Below are 19,939 nucleotides of genomic sequence, written 5' to 3' on the forward strand. Positions count from 1 at the left end.
GGCAGTGACCCGCATTTATTTACAAAACTGAGGTACCAGTCAGCTTACTTCATAGATCAACAGTCATTCTCGTGATTGTTAATAACTCCTATTTTCTGGCTGGCTTAACTTCCATTTCATAGGTTGGTATTTGCCATCTTTTTCATATAAATGCTGGTCAAGGGGGAAAATGCTTATACCTGGGTGCAGTATTCAATCCTCTCCAAAATTATGGCAAAGTTGGGCCTATCTTCAGGCTGATGTTGCCAGCACTGGGTCATTATCCGGTATCTAAAAGAAGAGTACAAACGCTAATTAAAACCAAGAGAAAGAGGGGTGAATACCTTTTCCCCAGCACTTCTCTAAGGGGGACCAGAAGGTGGCACCGTCTTGGAGAGTGACAACTCAGCTAGGTCCCATGTGGTTGGCATCTGCTGCCCTCTGCTGATGGGCCAAGGAATGGTGCCCAGGTGCGAAGGTATTAGAACCCCAAAGCTCCTTAACAGACATCCTGGTGTTTACGTGAAATATGGCTCCTCTCATTCCATTTCTGAATTAAAGGCACCTCTGGGGAAGAATATTCTAATTTTCTTTCCCATCTGCCTTGCTTGTGGGAAGGAGGTGAGGGATGCCAGACAGGACAGCAGAAAATGCGGGGAATGGAAATAGTCAAAGGAGACTTAAGACAGATGGTGCAGGGCAGCACGGTGGAGGGGGGAGTTCGGGACACAGACTCCTAGGAGGTGTTGAGGAGTGTGAGCCTGGCGAGTCCACAGTCTCCAGCCAGAGAGAGGATAACTTTTCAGGAGTGTGAGCCTGGTGAGTCCACAGTCTCCAGCCAGACAGAGGATAACTTTTCAGGCATGACATCACTACTTTTGAGGGGCCAGAAGACTAACCCACCTCACTGAAGTCACAGACACACTCCTATCCTGGGGCATATTGAAGGAGGTCAGCCATCTATTTGCCCCTCCATCTTAAAAAAAAGCATGTGTGGCTGCAATATTTTTTGAAAAGAAAAACTGTCCTTAGCAACTCGTAGAAATGTGCCTAAAAGAGTCATACACAGGCCCAGGGCAGTTCTTAGGTGGGTCCATCCGTCCTCCGCTGGTGACGAACTCCAGAACTTCCTGGTTGCTTTTGCTGGGGTATGGCATGTACCCAAGGGAAAATATTTCCCACAGCAGCACTCCAAAGGACCTGCGCACAGAAGAGATCATGCGGGTTTGCATATACACACGTACACACACACACACACAGATATATGCACATACAGGGACACACACACACATATATGCACAGATGTTAAATTTTTTATTACACATTTTTCCACAACTGAGAATTCTTAATATGGAGAACAAAAATAAAAAAAAGAATGAGAAAGTAGCCACAGGTGATGCTCCATAAAAAGATAACCATGGTTAGCATGTTATTTTTTGTTCCAGTCGTTTCTGTACTTAGATTTCTTTTACATAATTGCAGTTATATTTCAAATGCAATTTTGAACCTTGACTGTTTTTGCTATCTCTGTTATAGCATAAACATTTTCTGTGCCATAGAAACATCTGAAATGGCCATAAAACATTCCATTGAGTAGTTGTGCCACAATTTGCCTTATCATTTCCATATTGTCTTCAATTTTTAAAATATTTAAAAGACCGATGAACATCTTTTAAATCTGTGATGCATTTTTTAAAAGGACCATTTCGTTAGGACAAATCCCTCAAATTTAGGATTAGGATAATCTAGTAAAATCTAAGATCATTCTAATCAAATTGCTAGATCAAAAGAATATGAACATTGAAAAATTCTTGGCACCTATTGTCCACTTCCACACTTCCAAACGTGTCATTCCAATCACAAGCAGCCAGCATTGTCCAGGAACGCATCAGACACTCTCACCAACATTGAGTATCATTAAAAAATGACAACTTTTACTGATTTTAGGGGAAAAAATGGTAGAATCTTTTAAATTATATTGACTTGATAATTAACATGGTTGAGTGTTTTCTCAAGTATTTATTAATTCACTTCCTTTTTTTCCTCTATGAATTGTTTGTATCTTTTGCCCATTTCTATCTACATATTGTTCTGGTATTTATCAAGTTTATTTTTGGTTTGTAGACATACTTTATGAGATGCTAACCTTTATCCAAAATTGAAATACTTCTATCAATTGCTTTCTAAAGCTACCAAAGATTTTATTTTTAGGTAGTCAAATCTATTTTTTAAAAATTTTGTGATTTCCTCCATCTGTTTTATAGATTAGGCAATCCTCCCTTCACTAAAGATTAGGTGAGTATTTGCTGTTTTCTTGTATTTGTTCTTCCTCTCCAGCTGGATCTGAGAACTTAGTTTGGTGTATGGTGTGAGGTAAGGGTTCTAAATTGAATTGTTTTGCAAACAACCACTCTTCTAACACTATGCATAGAATACTTTTCCCCTTACTATTGACTTGTGAGTATTAACAGGTTTCTGGGCTCTCTATTCACTTCATCTCTATTTCTGCTTTTTGCATTGATACCATTCTATGTTAACTCTTTGTATATTTATGTTTTAATATCTGCTAGGCACTTTTTTGGTTATTTCTCTTTTTAAAGACATATAGTTAAGGGGCGCCTGGGTGGCTCAGTTGGTTAAGCATCTGCCTTCGGCTCAGGTCTTGATCCCAGGGTCCCAGAATTGAGCCCCGCATCGGGCTCCCTGCTCAGCAGGGAGTCTGCTTCTCCCTCTCCCACTCCCCCTGCCCCCGCTCATGCTCTCCCTCTCAAACAAATAAATAAAATCTTTAAAAAAATAAAGAAATATAGTTGAATTCTCATTTGTTATTTTAAATGAACTTTAAAATGATACTATCATGTTTCAGAATCATCTCTTTTCATATTTTGATTAAAATTTCTATTTTAAACCTTTAATTTCATTATTATCTTTTTGCCCCCCCCCAAAAGTGTGCCTATCTTTGTTTTTGTATCTGGTTGTAGTTTTTGAATGTTAATAAATATTCTATCAAAAATTGTAGAGAACTACAGCTCCCTCCATCTCCGAAGGAACAAAGAGTACATCAGCTTGGTGCAATTTCAAAGACTCTAGTGAGGAGCATTGGGCAAAGATATTTTCCATATTTTTCAGGTGAGAAGGCTGAAGCAGAGGTTATTATGCAATTAATCTGAGACAGACTGGAATACGTTATTAGATCCCTTGACTCTGTTACCTACAAATTGCCGGGTACATATATTATTTTTCTCTGTTTGGTGGTTTGTCTTCCTCCAAAGCAAAACAAAATAAGCAAAATCATGCAAAAGCCTGGCAGCAAGGCCTCAAGAATTCCATGTATCTGTTTTCTGCCTGTCTAGATAGCTAGAGAAATAGATCGTAGTATCCTTGAGAGAACCAGCATATAGATGGCAAATAGATGTTTATTTTCTTGGTTTGGAGTTCAAAGAAGCAAGAAGTGGTGTTGGTCATAGAACTTTGATAATTTCAGGTAGGGAGAGTTGTCAGATTTAGCAAATAACCATACAGGACATCCAGTTAAATTTGTTCCAGACAAACAAGAAATGCTTTTAGATTATAAGTATATCCCAAATATTGTATGGGATGTACTTATACTAAAAAATTATGCACTGTTCATCTGAAATTCAATCTTAACTGGTCATCTTTTATTTTGTCTAGCAACCCTACAGGTCAAGTAAATCTATATTTTATATGCCAGATGTTTTTAATTACCTATAAGCCTGTCCTAACTAGGAGCAATAGGGCCCACAGCTTTGCGCTAAACATTCCAAGTCAAATAAAAACAAGTATTTTAAAAAATCCCACTCTCCTTCTTTTGGTATTAAACTTGCTTTGCCTGAAATTATAGAAACAGGTTAAGTGATTGCTGATTAAATTACTTTAAAAATTTGAATCAATGAAGATAATCTGATGAAAAGGTTTTAAAATTATGAGTTGTGCTGTGCTTATCAGTCTTTTAAAGTTACATTTTATTTTCCCTTATTCATACCTGGAAGATTGTCTTGAGGTGTGGAGCACAGTTTTTGGAAAACTGGGAGCCCAAAGTGTATTGGGCTTCCAGTTATGGAATGAGTAAGTTTCGGGGATGGTAGAGCAGAGGGAATATAGTCAACGGTATTGTAACAATGCTCTACAGTGACAGATGGTAGCCATGCTTGGGGGGAGCACAACGTGACGTGTAGACTTGTCCACTCACATGCTGCACATTATGTGTCAGCTATACTTAGAAAAAAAAAAAGGTTGCTGTATTGTATTTAAATACACAGCCATCTGATTCCACCGTCTCTTGCAGTTCCCCTCGAGCCTCAGACTCACAGATCAGAAGTCCACTCAACATCTCCACTGGTCCGTCTTACAAGCATCTCACATTGGACTTGTGCAAAAGCTCTTTCCGCACCGAACCCATCTCCTCTGTTCTCTCCAGTAATGGCCAACCTAGGAGTTGTCCTTGATCTCACTCTTCCCACACCTCCCACTCCACGGCCTACTTTCATTAGTCCTGTCTGCCACCTTCAAGACAGAGCTTGAATCCCACCACTGCTAATGGCTTCCCCTGCCACCACTAAGCCTAGCCCCTCTGTTCTCTTATCTTGAAGTGGGTAGAGATTAATGCTCCATCTCCTTGAGGGCTCTCTCCTATTTTTATTTCTAAGAACTCTTTTCTCTAAAAACCTTGTTTTAAAAAAACTTTCATTCTTAGATTATGGTTGCAATAATTTATCTTTCTGAGGATATTATGGTTTTTACAAGTTTTCCTAAGCTCTCTGTATTTTTCTTCCTCCAAGTTCCCCTTTTATGTTTGTTTCCTTCAGATTAGACCCTTTTCTCAAGCCTTTTTTGGTTCTTGGCTGGCTATTCATATTTTATGACTGGGACATTGCAAAGCCGATGGGAAGCTCTTGTAGATCTTGTCCACTGGGGGGCAACTGGCTTGCACCTTTCACTGGGTGTATCAGTCTCCTGTAGCTGTAACAAACTGCCACAGACCTGTGGCTTGACACAACAGAAGTTTGTTTTCTCACAGCTCTGAAGGCCAGACATCCGAAATCAGCACAGTATCCCAGGATAGAATCAAGGTGGATAAAATCAAGGTGATTGCAGAGTCACACTCACTCCAGAGGTTCCAAGGGAAAAATCTATTCCTTGCCTCTTCTGGCTTCTGGAGGCTTCCAGAATTCCTTGACTTGTGGTCACACGTCTTCAGCCTCTATTTCTGTTCACATTGCCTCCTCCTCCTCTCTGTGTGTGGAATCTCCCTCTGCCTGCCTCTTACGGGGACCCTTGTGATGGCATTTAGGGTCCCCCAGATAATTCAGGATGACCGTCCCACGTCAAGATCTTCAACTTAACCACATCTGCAAAGACTCTTCTTTCCTTATAAGGTAACAATGACAGGTTCCTGGGATCAGAGCCTGATACTTGGGATGGCCATTACTTAGCCTACTGCGACTTGCAGTATCTGGAGTTTTTCTCTTCATTGGTCAGTTCCTCCAGTGAGGAGTTCTCTGATCGACTCCTACCTGCGGCCGCGTTCTTGGCACTGAGGGGAAGAAGGAGGGCACACATTTTGAAGTCGGTAGACTTAAAAAATATGTATCCCTGTTTATAGTAGAGGATTCATCCTCAGTGATGTCTAATGTGCCCAAGACCAGAGAGGCTTTAATTCAGTCTCCTCACAGAGGGAAGCCCTGGTAGGGGACAGATAGGGGGTGAGGGAATGGGCCAAGGATCTGGTTACTTTTTAGACACACCTGTAATTGACTTTCCTGTCTGCAGCACTCTATGGCCAGGGGTGACTGGCACCCTCAGTTTCTGGGCCTTTCTGGGGCTTTTGCACAGAGTAAACCAGGCTGTTTCTGGACCTAGATATCAACTTTCCAGTCTCCTAAGAAAGGTACCACTTGTCCATAAACTTCCCAGTTTCCAAACTTTTGTCATTGTTGTTATTTTTGTCCTTGTGGGTTTTTATACAACTAAAAAGACTCCCTTTAGTGTTGTGCGTGTGCATGCGCACGTGTGTGTGTATTTTGGCAGACAGCACCGGTTTAATCTGCCTTTTAAAATGTTGTGTTGCTCTTATAGACATTATATGAAAAAAAAAAAGTATGGAGATTTCCTCAAAACATTAAAAACAGAACTACCTTAAGCTCCAGCCATCCCACTTCTGGGTATACAGCCAGTGGAAATAAGAGTCCGTGTCTCGAAGAGAGATCTGCAGTCCCAAGGTCACTGCAGCATTGTTCTAATAGCCAACTTACAGAAGCCACCTAAATATCCACCGACAGGGCGCCTGGGTGGCTCAGTCTTTGAGCGTCTGCCTTCGGCTCAGGTCTTGATCCCAGGTCCTGGGATCGAGCCCCGCATCGGGCTCCCTGCTCAGCGGAAAGCCTGCTTCTCCCTCTCCCACTCCCCCTGCTTGTGTTCCTGCTCTCGCTGTGTCTCTCTCTGTCAAATAAATAAAATCTTTTAAAAATAAATAAATAAATAAATAAATAAATATCCACCGACAGATGATGGATAAAGAAAACGTGGCATGGATATGTACCATGGAATATTACTTGGCCTTAAAAGAGAAGAAAATCCTGCCTGAAAATCCTGTGACAACATGGATGAACCCGGAGGACCTGACGTTAAGTGAAATAAGCCAGGGGCGGGGGAGGGAAGGCCTGGGGAGATGTTGGTCTGGGAGCACAAAGGTCAGTTTGCTGCAGGACGAGTAAGCTCTGGAGATTTCACGTGTTTTCCACTCTCAGTTTTAACTGTAGAATGGGTCTCAACACGCCTAAGCATGTAGCACTTTTGTGCTGATAATTATTTTCTCCTTTCTTCTGTTGATGGGGAGAATGTCACTGATCAATTTTTCTCATCTTAACTCAATGTTGCATTCCTGGAATAAACCCCGACTTTGTAGTTAGGTGAGAAAGAAAAAATAAATCCCGTGTCTCTCAATGTGTAGTCCCCGGCCAGGGGCATCAGCATCCCCGGACGCTTGCCGGCAATGCAAATTCTCAGCGATGCCTAAGCTCTCAGGGTGGGGAGAGTAGTCTGTGCTCTACCGGGCCTTTCTGCTGATTCGGATCCATGCCAGCATTTGACAGCCCCTGCGGCAGAGGTGTGTTGATGCGTCTCCTCTTACCCTTCCCCGCGGGAGAGTGTGGGAGCACTTGGCTCAAGAGCAGGAGTGGAAGGCCCTCAGCGAGGCCCGCAGGAGGGCAGCAGAAAGACTCACCATGTGTCCGTTTTAGAAGTAAATATTCCTTCCATGAAGGCCTCTGGAGGCATCCATTTGACAGGCAGCATGGCGCAGCCTCCCTTTCGGTAGTAGCTGGCTCTGTGGGGAGAAGAGGAGACCCACACTTGGTCCTGGAGGGGGCTCCGAGTGGGAGCTCTGCTGGGCCACCAGAGGCTGCAGCCATTCCAGGACTGAAATGCACGAGGGGTTCCCGTGGCTCAGGAGGAGGGCAGGGGGACATAGGAGGGGCAAGAACTTTGGGGTCATTTAATAGGAGGTGGCCCGCTGGAGGAAAGGAAAGATCTAGGTCATGACTAGAGTACCCAGTAGCAGACGGGTAGATTTCCCCGGATGGGTTTTGTGTATTACAACTCGCAATGACTAACAGTACTCCAGCCTGGTGCCTGAGGGTCCACAGTCATGGAAGACCCGACCTGGGGGGACTGAGAGCAGGGCCTGTGTCTTGTTCGCTTTGGATTCTCCGTGGCACTCACACAGTGTTTCGTTCAATACAGGTGCTCAGCAAATAATCCGGGGAGCTGGAGGGACGCTGCCTCCCCGAGCACACCCCAGCCTGAGAACGTGCGGCCTGTGGCAGAGTTGGTTCCAAAGGTGCGAGTTGACTTATTAGTTATCATGAGCTGCATTAATGACATCATTGACATAGCTAATAAATTAGCTCACACCCTCGAAGGCAGCTCCACCCCCCGCCCTGTGTTCTCTTGTTGGGGTGCGCTCGGGGAGGCAGCTCCCCACCAGGCGCCTAGAGTAACTGCTTCACTAAACACGTGCAGTGCGCCCCCCTCCTCCATGGGGGATATCCTCCCAAGACCCCCAGTGGATGCCCGAAGCCACAGATAGTACCCAATCTTACATAAACTAGGTGTTTTCTTATACATACAGACCCATGATAACGTTTAATTTATAAATTAGGCACAGTGAGAGATTAACAACGAAACTACAATAGAACAATTATAACAATATAGTGTAATAAATGTGAATGTGGTCTCTCTCTCTCGAAATATCTTCCTGTCCTGTGGTTACCCTACTTCTTATGATGTGGGATGATAAAATGCCTACGTGAGGAGGTGAAGTGAGCCCAGTGACGCAGGCACCATGATGTAAATTTAGGCTACTGTTGACCTTCTCATGGTAAGTCAGAGGAGGGTCATCTGCCTCCAGACCACACAGTTGACCCCAAACAACTGAAACCGGGGAAAGAGAAACAGCAGATAAAGGGGGGACCCCCGGACCGAGTATTTACTCTGCCGAGTGCTGAGGACATGAATAAGTCGTGGTCTCTCTCACCCCAGGAGAGAGTTTAGTGGAAGAAACAGACGCACAGACTCCTGCAGTGGAGAACACATATAGTGAGAGTATGTATGAAGCTCATGGACACAGAGGCGGGGGTGAGGGACAGGAAGAGTTTCACCGACGGGGGCCGATGGAGCTGAGTGCTGAGGAGCTCTCCTGGAAGACCATTCCTGACATGTGAGATGGCAGGGGCGTGTGGGGCCAGTGGGGCCAGTTGGGGTGGTGAAGCTAGGGCCGGGGAGCCATCAGAGATGAGCATGGAGAGAAAGGGCTGGCTCGCTGAGTCATGCTGCAACGTTCGGATCTTGAACTAAGGGCAATCCTGGGTATTCTGAGAAGGGAGGGGGAGGGGCGCTGAGACCCTGAGACGTTAAGAGAAGGGAGAGCAGAGCACCCGATCCTCCCCGTGCTCCTACCCTGCAGGAACGGGGTGCCCTCAGCGTTCCCTCCCGTGTCGATCCCTACCAGTTTTATGGGGGCCTTCAGGGCTCCCCCATACTCTCAAAGGGAGAAAGCTCTCTGTGACCATCACTCCTCACTCCTTCCCTGGATTGGGGGTGGGGGGTGCGTAATTAGTGACCATGCAAAGGAGTGACTTGCTCAGCTCACGCAGCAAGTCATGGTTGCATATTAGTCAGCTGAAATTGAAATGAGGGGTTGGGAAGAGAAGAGTAGTACAATAGGAGGGTTTTCTTTTTAATTAGAAAAATTATTTTATTTTTTAATATACCCTTGAGACTATGACAGGGGTAAAGAGATGAAGCTGAGCTATGGGCTCTGAACCACCCTCCCGTGGCTGCTGGTGTAGGTAGAAAAGACCGGGGAGCTGGCCCATTATGTTGTCTGTTCTGGGGTGCTCCTGTCTGAGGTGATGGAAGCCAAGTCTGTTTAGAATTCCTGAGTATTGAGGAGTAAAAGTTTACTGAGCATTTTTTTCCATATCAAGTATCCAGGTTACTTTGCGTCTGAGAACATTCTGGGATTAGAGATTTGGAACCAGAAAGACGATCTCCTTAAGAACATAGTGTCAGCAGTTGGTGTGATCCTAGAATTAGACCACCAGGCATGCGCACTAACTAAGCTGTCGTATGTCCTGGAAAGGGCCTTAAGGAAATGTTAGGCGGCCAGTGGACAGGGTGCCAGAGATGACTTACGGCACAGGCAGCTACGTCCCAGTCTCTTGAGGGGACGGGGCTTTGCTGGGTGACGGCTGTCTTTGCTCACCTGTAGATGTCTCGGGCCATTCCAAAGTCTCCAATCTTGGCCACCCTGCCAGGGCCCGGACAGGTCAAGAGGCAGTTTCTGGCAGCAATGTCCCTGGGAAGAAAAAAAGGAAAGAGAAAATGCATTTCCTAATTTTATTTCTGGGAAGATACACAGGTAATATTCATCACAAGGATTTTCACCTCCAGTCTAAAGTTCAAATAGTTCCCTCCTTTGCCCTCGATTTCCTTTACTACATTATACTCCAGTATGGGAGAGATAGCTCGACCCATTCCAGCCCTCAGAACTAACAGGCGAGTGGGAACAGATTAGGGCAGATGATTGAAAATGTTTAATGGGATAGCGATAATGAAAGTAATGATAATAGGAACTAGAATTTATTGGCCTTTTACTCTGCACTAAGCATTGTTCTAAGTGTTTCATGGGTAATTATACAACAACCCTAGAAGATAAAGGGCGCTATTCTCATTCTATTAAAAAACTTAAGGGCGCCTGGGTGGCTCAGTTGGTTAAGCGACTGCCTTCGGCTCAGGTCATGATCCTGGAGTCCCTGGATCGAGTCCCGCATCGGGCTCCCTGCTCGGCAGGGAGTCTGCTTCTCCCTCTGACCCTCCCAACCCTCCCCCCTCTCATGTGCTCTCTCTCTCAGTCTCTTTCTCTCAAATAAATAAATAAAATCTTAAAAAAAAAAACAAAAAAACTTAAGCTAAAAGAAGATTGTATAGGAACATAAGAAATGCCATTTGGCCTAGGTTATTGTTTTGTACAGATCGCTGTTTGTTTCTGCCAGTTGCCTGGGGCTTGTTCTGGGAGAGCATGACTTCCATGATACCAAGTTCAAGCAGGTCAAAGTATTCCCCAATAATTCTAGTTTTCTTTTTAAATAAGCTACTATTGTTCTTACATCCATGATTTTCACTAATGCTTTTGCTAAGCTGTATGCATCACAGCTCTGGGGCTGAGGAATCATTTCAAGTCGTAAAGTTATCATGTTTTCTTTGCCCTTGTACTCCAGATGGCCTATTTTCCTGTACCACACCTGGAAGGCATGATCAAAGCTCTCTAAGACTCATCCACTCATCAGCTGCCTACCCATGCTTGACATGCATGTGGGAATGAAGGATGCATCCAGAGAAAGTCTGGAACGGGTCTCTAATAATATTGAAGTCCTGGGCAGAAAAAAAGTCTTTCTTAGGGAGTACAAGTGGCATTTTCCTATTTTCAACCAGTTTCCCAAAGGTTCTGATCTTTGGTGGAGAAATAAGGACATGGGGAAAATAAACAGGATCTGGACTGAGGGTCACTAGGATACTAGTGAGGGTCACTAAGATACCAGAACGGGGGGCAGAGTGGGAGATGGGTGTTGTTAATGCCACTGACCTGATACAGAGGGTTTCAGTTGGATTTTGAGGAGCAGTGGTGCATAAAATGCCCTAATAAAACTATGAAAGCATAACATATATGACATCAAAAAGAAGAGAAATAGTAGGATATATAGCCACTGAAGTAGACCAGAAACAATATTTATATCTCCAGGAAGGTCTTTATGCTGATGTGCATGAAATTGTTGCTTAACACAGTGATCTTGAATTTAATGGCAAGGAAGTGAATGTGATGTCAGAGAACACACCAAGAATTGGTAGAATGACCCATAATTCTTGAAATGGCAATAAACCATGTCCAAAGGAAACAGAGCTAATAGAAAAATGGGAGCCTGTGAATCTGGGAAAGGAGTTCCGCTCTGAATTCAGGAGGTGTGCATGCACAGGAGACCGGGAATCTTGAGGCGGATGTCGGTGCAGGAGAGGGTATTAGAGGTCACGCTGCCGTGGGAGTGCGGGCCACAGAGCTCGTGGACAGCGAGGAGGTGGGAAGGATGCTTTCCTAATGCCGGTTACCTCAGAAGAAAAGCTTCGATAGGGATGGACAATTTCTGTTAGATGTTGTCTTTTGCTTATAAAGCAGACCCTCTGATACATTCCTGATTTGATCTTCGGCAATTTCATTTCTCAAAAAAGATAAAAGTAGCAACAAACAATTACTCTGGGGACCTAATTCTGACCTTCAGTAACTATTTACAGATGTGGAAGTGATAAGAATCTCGAGAGAATGTGATCCTGTTATCTCGTTATCTACAATAACAGAGCACTGGATATAGTCGAAAGGTCTCATGGCTCCAGGAAAGCAGATTTTAAAACGACAGAGGAAAGAAGAATGTGACCCCTCAGCCGGAGAATCTGGACAGTTGATGACGAACATGGGGCTCAGATGAGAAAGCAGAAATGATCTCGTTGAGAAGGGAAGGCAGGTGGCCAGAATCACCAAGGTGACTGCCCAGCTCGCTCTCCAGTGAGTCCAGACTTAGAGGACACAGACAACAGGTGGAAAGGTGGCTCTTGCCAAGAATGAATTCCAAGAGCACAACCTTGTTCTGTTTGAGCAGCCATAAAGCCCAGAGCTGAGATTTATGGAACATTCTGGCCACAACAGAAAGGGCAAGAACAATGGCAGGGCTGCCCCGCGCTTTGAAGCAGAGGGCGTAGCTTTGGAGGAGAACATGAAGGACTGGTCCCAGCTCCTTTTTCACTCCTGTTATTTCTATTAAGCACAAAACCTACAAGTTGGACAGAGTTAGAATCAAGAGGAAGATCTGAAGACCAAAGAGATGGAGTGACAGTGAAAGGATATGCCGGTGTGAAGGTTTACTGCGTTTTGTTTTTTTTTTAAGATTTTATTTATTTATTTGAGAGAGAGAGAGAGAATGAGAGAGAGAGCGCACATGAGAGGGGGGAGGGTCAGAGGGAGAAGCAGACTCCCTGCCGAGCAGGGAGCCCAATGCAGGACTCGATCCAGGGACTCCAGGATCATGACCTGAGCCGAAGGCAGTCGCTTAACTGACTGAGCCACCCAAGCACCCTATTGCCTTGTTTTAGGAATGACTTCAGGAGCCCAGGTGAGTGCCTTTCTTGATCTTTAATTTCTCCATTTTTATTAGGGCAGGAAGCATAGCTTGCTATCTGCTTACATGCTTTTCCATCTCTGAACTCACACAGCTTCTCTCATTTCCTGCTTTGTACTTACATTCTAATTCTAATTATTACGAACATGTCTTATACTCTTTGAAGACATTCGTTAAAAAGTGATTGTTCATTCACCAGGCTGGTATTTACTAACTGAGAAGCATATCATTAGGAAGAGCTTTGCAAACAGCCTAACAATCTATTTGACTTTTCAGATTTCAGAATCAAGGTGTCAGCTGAGAAAGTCGTCAACATCCACATGGAAAGAAATATGTATAATCTATCATGTCTATAGCATTACATGTGGATTTGATGTCCCAATCAAACACCATTTAAACATAAGGGTCCTGTAGAGTAGAGGAAATGAAGTATGGAAGCAAAGAAAATGATCTGTTATGCTTCATTTCAGAGTATTTTAGAAAAAATTAATGTATCCAACAGACATTAATCGTTGGGATACAAAGATGCATAAAACAGGGTCCTTGCCTTAGAGTTACCCATAGTCAAATATGTGAAAATATGAACTGCTCTAACTTCCCTTAAGGAGCTCGGTTTTCTAGATGGGAAAAATGTTAAAGTGACAGCAGACTGCAAGGTACAGGCAGGAGTCCCTGCGGAAGGTCAAGAACAGCTCATCTAGATCTCTGGCACTGGGAAGGATATTTTATGATACCTATTTTACATATGGGGTAAATGAAGCCCTGATAGAATAAGTAATTATCTTAAAGACAAGTGAAGCTGAGTCATCCAAACAAGTCTGGAGAGAGACCTACCATTGTACTCTGAAGGGGGGGACCTGGGCGCTTGAGACATGTAGGGAAGCACACAGAAGGCAGAAGGAAGAGCAAGGCCATTTTGACTCACCGGTGGATGAAGTGATTTTCCTCCAAATACTGACAGCCACAGGCGATGTCCCGAGCCACGTGCAGAAGGTCCAGCATGGCCAGGGAAGAGGGCTGGTTCTGTGGGAAGACAGAAGCGATCCGCTGACGAGAAGCTCATGGGCAGAGAAGATCTGAAACACGGCCTTTAAGAGCCGGCAAGGAGAGGAAACGGATGCGCTGTCCAGCTGGGTCTCAGCCCTGGCCCACATCAGAAATCACGAGGCGGCTTTCAACACACACGTCTGGGCCTCAACCCAGACCAACGAGCCCGCCTCTCTGGGGGAGCGTAGTGTTTTCAGGTTCGCTGCCCCCCGGGTCCGTGCAACGTGCAGCCACAGCCGAGAGCCCCAAACTATAGCAAGTCAGGATGGGGCAGGTCTATTCTGCACGTTCTTCCACCTCAAACTTCACAAACACTCAAACCTCCCAAACTTATAAACAAACCTGCAAAGGAATCAAGGGAGATAGGTTTTTAAAATGTTCTGTTTAAATGTTAAAAAATATTTAAAGAAATAATCTTCTTCAAGAAGATCTAGACCTAAAGTGGACTGAAAAAGAAAAGTTTTCAGGAAATGCTGGGCTGGTGAAGAGCTATGTTAAGCATTCTTCTGTGAAGTCTCTTGTGCAAAAGGAGAAGTCACCCCACCCCCGGGGGGTGCAGCTCGTCTCAGCTTCCTCGAAAGCCTTGCTGGGCACCTGGCAGGCTTTTCCGAAGGCTACATCCCACCTTGGTGTCTCTCTTAATTCCTAAATCCTCAAAGTCTGCAGCAGCCTGTTATCACTCAGTGTCACATTCACTTTGCTGTTGTGTTTCTTTGACCATATCCCTAAGTAAACTGCGAGGTCCCCGAGCGGGGATTTCAGCGTCAATTCCACAGTACAAAGCATGATGCTCGGCACACGGCAGCAGTTCAGTGAATACTGGGGGGGAGGGGGGTTGGCGGGTTGGTTGATGACAGCTAAACTCTGATTTTCCCAGATGTGGCTGGGAGTTTTCTCTGCCCCAGATCAAGGCCTCCTCAGGACTCCCTGGAGCAATAGTATGGATCTAGGGGAGGCAGAGAGGAGTCGAGCTGCTCTAGGGCATGCTTCAGTTATGGGGAGACAACTTGGGGAAGGATACACCCTCTGCCCACGGAACATCAGGCAGTGCTTTACATGCAGTAGAACAAGTCCAGGCACATGACCTCCTTTGATGCAACATCCTGTGTGGTTGTAGGCAAGAGACGGTATCTCCATCTTAAAGAGGAGAAGGCTGAGGGCTCAGAGAGGCTAAGTGACTCACTACAGGTCGCACAGCCAATAGCTGGGAGCCCAAACCACCCTGAGCTGGGCTTTAAGGATCTGGGTTGGGGGAGGCAGGATTCTAGGAGTTAAAACTGGGCTGCTCAGGATAACACGTCCAAGAAGGGATGGAGACTTCATGAACACAGTGCATAGTACCCAACTGAATCAGAATACAGCACACAAATGCAGTGAGCAACATAGTTCAGTGGCTTGTTGAACTGACCTGGGCTTCATCCCTGCTTGTCCTTTACTCACTGTGTGACCTGGGACTAATTACTTTGCCTCTCTCCAAGCCAGTGTCCTCGTCTGAGAAAGAGGCATGTTACTATCGCCCTCGCTAGATTGTTACAAGGACCACAGCAAGAGGCACAGAGTGAATCCTTCATGAAAGGATCTGCGGTTATGGAGGGGCTACTGCATGGAGGACCATGGTGGTCTCAGGAAATGGTCCCTGTGTTTGGCTTCTCTGAGGGCCTGATTAGGGTCAGAACCGCTGGGCACTGTGAGAGAGTACCCATCTCCTGGTGGGGGGGCGGGGAGGAAGTAATGTATTTCCAAGGGAAATATTAATCCTTTTTGCTATAGTATTAGAAATATCTTCTCTCTCTCCAGGAAAATGCTCTATTCCTATAAAAGAGGACTGGTCATAGCTTCCCCTGAGTCTCTTTGTGTCTTAGCCCCCATCACTCAGGATGCAAGGACCACTGATGTCTTAAATGCCTGGCATCCTGCAGGAACTAAATCTTCCCAGCCATTAACCCATGGGCCAGGTTTATCTGAGCTCCGTCTTCGGCTGCTCAGAGCAAATTAACTGCTCCACTAATCTGCACAGAAGCGGACAATTGGCAAGCTGTGTGTGTGTGTGTGTGTGTGTGTGAGAGTGAGTGTGAGTGTGTGTGTCTGGGGGGAGAATTGGGGAAGGTTTAGATGTTGTGTGAAACTGATAATTAAACGAGCAATGCAGAGCATAACTGGTGTGTCCAAGGGCATTTGTATTGATTTGGGCAAAGAAGGAGTTGGAATCAGGTTGTTTTTTTTTTTCACCGATTCACCACTGACTGCGGCACTTTGTTTGGCAACCATACATTCTCTGGGCAGCCATGGTCATGGACATATATCTTGTCTGGTACTCAGAGAGGATTTTGTTCAGTATTTCCCAAAGCGAATTGTGGGATGGAATTTGATCAAATAGGCATGGGAATTCCTGGGTCAAAATGGTTTCTTGAGCACAGGAATTATCAGTCTTTGCTATACACTGACGTCCATAGCTAATCAATAAGAGCGCAGGCTGCATGGCTCTGAAATGTGTTTGACCATGGAATTCTTTTGCACATGCGTGTGAGTGTGTAGCTCCTCAGAGCACTCGTGTTCCCCTCAGGGACACTTCAGACTGATATCTTACTTTTACAAGTCAGAAAACGGGCCCAGTGAAGGAGAATGATTTCTTTGGTTACAGCTTCTGAGGGGCTTTTCCCAAAGGGTAAGTAGCTTCTCCTGGGCCATTTAGAGGTGAAGAATCACAGGAGATGGGGTAGGAACTGTTTTACCAGTGAAAAACAGAATAGGGGTATATTTTAAAGATTTACTTATTTTAGAGAGAGAGCAAGCAAGCAGGGGAAGGGGCAGAGGGAGAGGGAGAGAAAGAATCTCAAGCAGACTCCCCGCTGAGCGTGGAGCCTGACACGGGGGTTGATCTCAGGACCCCGAGATCATGACCTGAGCCGAAACCAAGAGTCGGATGGTTAACTGACTGAGCCATCCAGGTGCCCCCAGGGTAGGGATAGATTTTAAATCGATGCATATAAGGGCAAGAAGGTGAAAGGAAGAAGCAGGTGCAGACAGGGAACGTGAGGTACAAAAAGCCATTGTCAAAAACGATGAGAAGTCACTGCTGCTGGGGTCTCGTATTTCCTGGCTGCTGATGCGGCTGACTTTTCACCAGCACCAAATGCCCCTTCAGGCATTTTGGGGCCAGCATTGGTCTGGCAACCTCAGAGCCAAAGGTTTGCACTTGGGCATTAGCCCAAAGCAGAGGTTCTCATCTGGACACTGTGATCTCTGGGATACAGGCACCTCCCGTGTCCTGAGCATCTTCTCAGAGCTGCTACCCACAGGCATTGCCATGTTCCAAATAGGTACAGACACTGTTGTGGTTAATGACCGCCACCTTTAATTGACAGGTTACTGACCCCTTAATGGCTTCTGTCATTACTGATTGAATGAACGGATACCAAAGACAGCTATTAGCCTGTATCAGGCTTATCTTAAACCCTCAATAAATATTTGTTGAATAAAGATTGGATCTGTAAAATTACTTTGACATTAATCTTTCCTTCTTGAGAAGGTGAGGTCCTGGGACAAAATGAGGTTTTCATGAATTTTGTTTCCATGACAGCCTGGGTTGGCCAGGGCATCCATTCTGTCCCATGGCGTCTGCACATATCTGTTCTGTCACTTCATGTCAGCACACCTGTTATCTGAAGCCAGAGCCTCTTAGACCGTCTCTGAGGTCCTTCAATCCTGATAGTCTATGGAACTGCTGGACCCCAGGGACGGCAGGAAGAGAGGACCAAGACCTTGTCTGATTCCGAATGCCCAGCCAAGGGCCTGCACACAGCAGGTGTCAGGTAAGCCCTGAGAGTCTCAGGGGATTCAAACAAATGAACCAGGTGGAACTCAGGCCTTTGAATCCAGAGAGTGTCACACCTCTACCCACCATCTTTCGGTGTGTGTATTTCTCCAGCTGCGATGCTCATTGGCCAGTCCCTCCGTCCTTCATCCCATGCAGGGTTACTCGTATAGCCCCCTCTGCCCATGACGATATGCCTGTTCCTTTCTCACAGTCAACCCGATCCTCACCCGGCTAAGCTGGATTTTGTGGCTCTGAGAATCCGTGCCCAACGCCCAGTAAATCTTCCAACCCCCAAGGAAGCTGCAGCCACAAACTCATGTTCGAGGGCTCACTCTGGAGAGCTATAATCCATCCAACACTTAAAATCACCTCTCGTGGGCGGGCATCTCAGGAAGGACCAGCTCACCTGGGATGCGTGGGTGTGTATGAAGGTGAGGAGTAGGGTGATTGGGGTGCTACCAGGACTTGGGGGCGTGGCTGGCAAGGAGAGCCACGCAGGGGAAGAGTGGGGTCAAGGGTTAGAAGAGTGGATTTGGTGAGTGGGATCCTGACCCTCAGAAGCGGCCCTCCCAAGGAGAGTTGCCCAGCTTCTGGCTGTGGGCATCCCCTGGGCGGTGCTTGCAGTTAGAGGTCACAACTTGGCATCAGGCTCCTTAGGGTGGTGCAGGGGGTAGGAGGTGGTGTGAGGTGTGAACGATCTGCCTTTCCTTGCTGGTACTTTGCTCTTTGGAACAATACACAAATCATTTTTATCATCACAAGACAGAGATGCTTTTGTTTGCAAGAGAGAGGGAAGATCCCTGCCCCCATGTCCTTGGGTTTGCCAAGTGATGGGGTCCCAGGTCCCCTATACAAGCAAGTCTGTCCGTTACGTGCACAATACTTCCTTCTCAAGCCTCAGGAGCATCCAGGAGGAAAACCAGGGCCAGGACTCCTTCCAAAGTGTGATGCTATGTGTCCTTATTTAACCCCTGCCAGAAGCACTGCTGAGAATCTCAGGGCACAAGAGCTGAAGGCTCTGCTTTGCTGAGTGGTGGTGGGAAAGCCTTTGAGGCTGGTGTCCATACCCTGCAGGGATGTCTGGCCATATGGGCTCTCAAGGACCCAACCTCATCTTGGTATTCCATGGCTTCCCAAAGAGAATCATTTGGATAAACAGCATGGTACGTTGGAGTGAGCCCTGAATCAGGAGTCCCAAGTTCTGAGTTCTAGTCTCAGTTCTTTCACTTCCTGTGTGGCCTCAGCAAGTCACCTAACCGCTCTTGAGTCACAATGTTCTTATCTGTAAAATTAAGGTGAGATCTATGCTGTTTACTTTACAGGGGTGGTTTTCAGAAATGTGGCAACCACAAGGAAGATGAAGATAATGCTGATGAGGGTTATTATGAGATGGGGTTGGTCTTTCACCCCCCCTCCCCTCATCCTCCTGTCAGCTGTGCTCAGGTGTGCACACACTCATCTTTGCAGGGAGTTAGACCGGATTCTTCTCAGATGCTGAGATAGATCACCCAGAGGCTTGTAGGAATAGTACGGAGGCTCCCCGGGCTAACGTATCCTTCAGTCTGACTGACGGTGGGGATTAGAGCAGGTGTGGCCTTTCAACGTTTCTGCCTCCAGTCTGAGTCCATGAGAACACCACGTTCAGTTCTGGGCTTTCTGGCTCAAGGTGGCTGTCTTGTTCTGCTTTCCTGGGGGTGGGGAGGGTGCAAATCTTCCCTGTGGTCTTCATGGTCCAGCAGCAACTTGAGGAAGCTGGGTCCTAGCTCAGGGGTCTGCTCTGCTCCAGTTCCTGATGCTCAAGGCCTCCTGAAGACCCCGGCAGGGACAGGAGTGGGCAGCTGGACTCAGGGTACGCCCCGTGGGCTACGTCTTAGAATTCAGAATCACCTCCAAGATGTTCTAGTCCAGCCCTTGGATTTCACACTGCCGATCCTGAGGTTAGGGAGTTCACAGTCCTAAGCCACATGGGTTGTCTAATGGCCCACCAGGATGGGGGGGTGGCATTCCTGGGTCTACCTAGGTTTCTTCGCTCCCCCAAAACTCCAGCCCCTTAATCATGACACACATGCAGAACCTTCATAAGTATTTCAGTATTTTATTTTGACAGTAAATCTACAAGGTCAGGGTGTCCCCACTTAAGAGATGAGGGTAATGGGGTTCAGAATGAGTAGATATAGAATGTCCTGTCCCCAAGTCGGTTGAGTGAATGACATGGCCGACATGAGAGTCCCCATCTGTGCTTGTCCCTAATTCTTGGAATCAGCAGGCCACAAAAATGGATTCAGGCTGGAGGACCCATTGCACAAGCCTGGCTCAATTTCCCCAGGGTGGGCTCAGCCGGCATCCACCTTCT

General features: G+C 46.1%; 1 protein-coding gene across 1 annotated transcript in view; it reads right to left on the reverse strand.

Moving 5' to 3' along the window:
* The window catches only part of ALK (ALK receptor tyrosine kinase), a 688,728-nt gene that overhangs the window by 2,715 nt on the left and 666,074 nt on the right, over positions 1-19,939 (reverse strand). The window contains exons 24-28 of the mRNA XM_064572054.1: positions 13,648-13,745; positions 9,764-9,856; positions 7,223-7,324; positions 1,045-1,179; positions 180-270 (exon numbers count right to left, since the gene is read on the reverse strand). Coding sequence (XP_064428124.1) covers positions 180-270; positions 1,045-1,179; positions 7,223-7,324; positions 9,764-9,856; positions 13,648-13,745 — 519 coding nt within the window. The remainder of the gene's footprint in view (positions 1-179; positions 271-1,044; positions 1,180-7,222; positions 7,325-9,763; positions 9,857-13,647; positions 13,746-19,939) is intronic.

Source organism: Mirounga angustirostris, unplaced genomic scaffold (genome assembly GCF_029215605.1).
Source record: "Mirounga angustirostris isolate CCGP_5_RB_7025 unplaced genomic scaffold, mMirAng1.0.hap1 SCAF_10, whole genome shotgun sequence".
NCBI lineage: Eukaryota > Metazoa > Chordata > Mammalia > Carnivora > Phocidae > Mirounga > Mirounga angustirostris.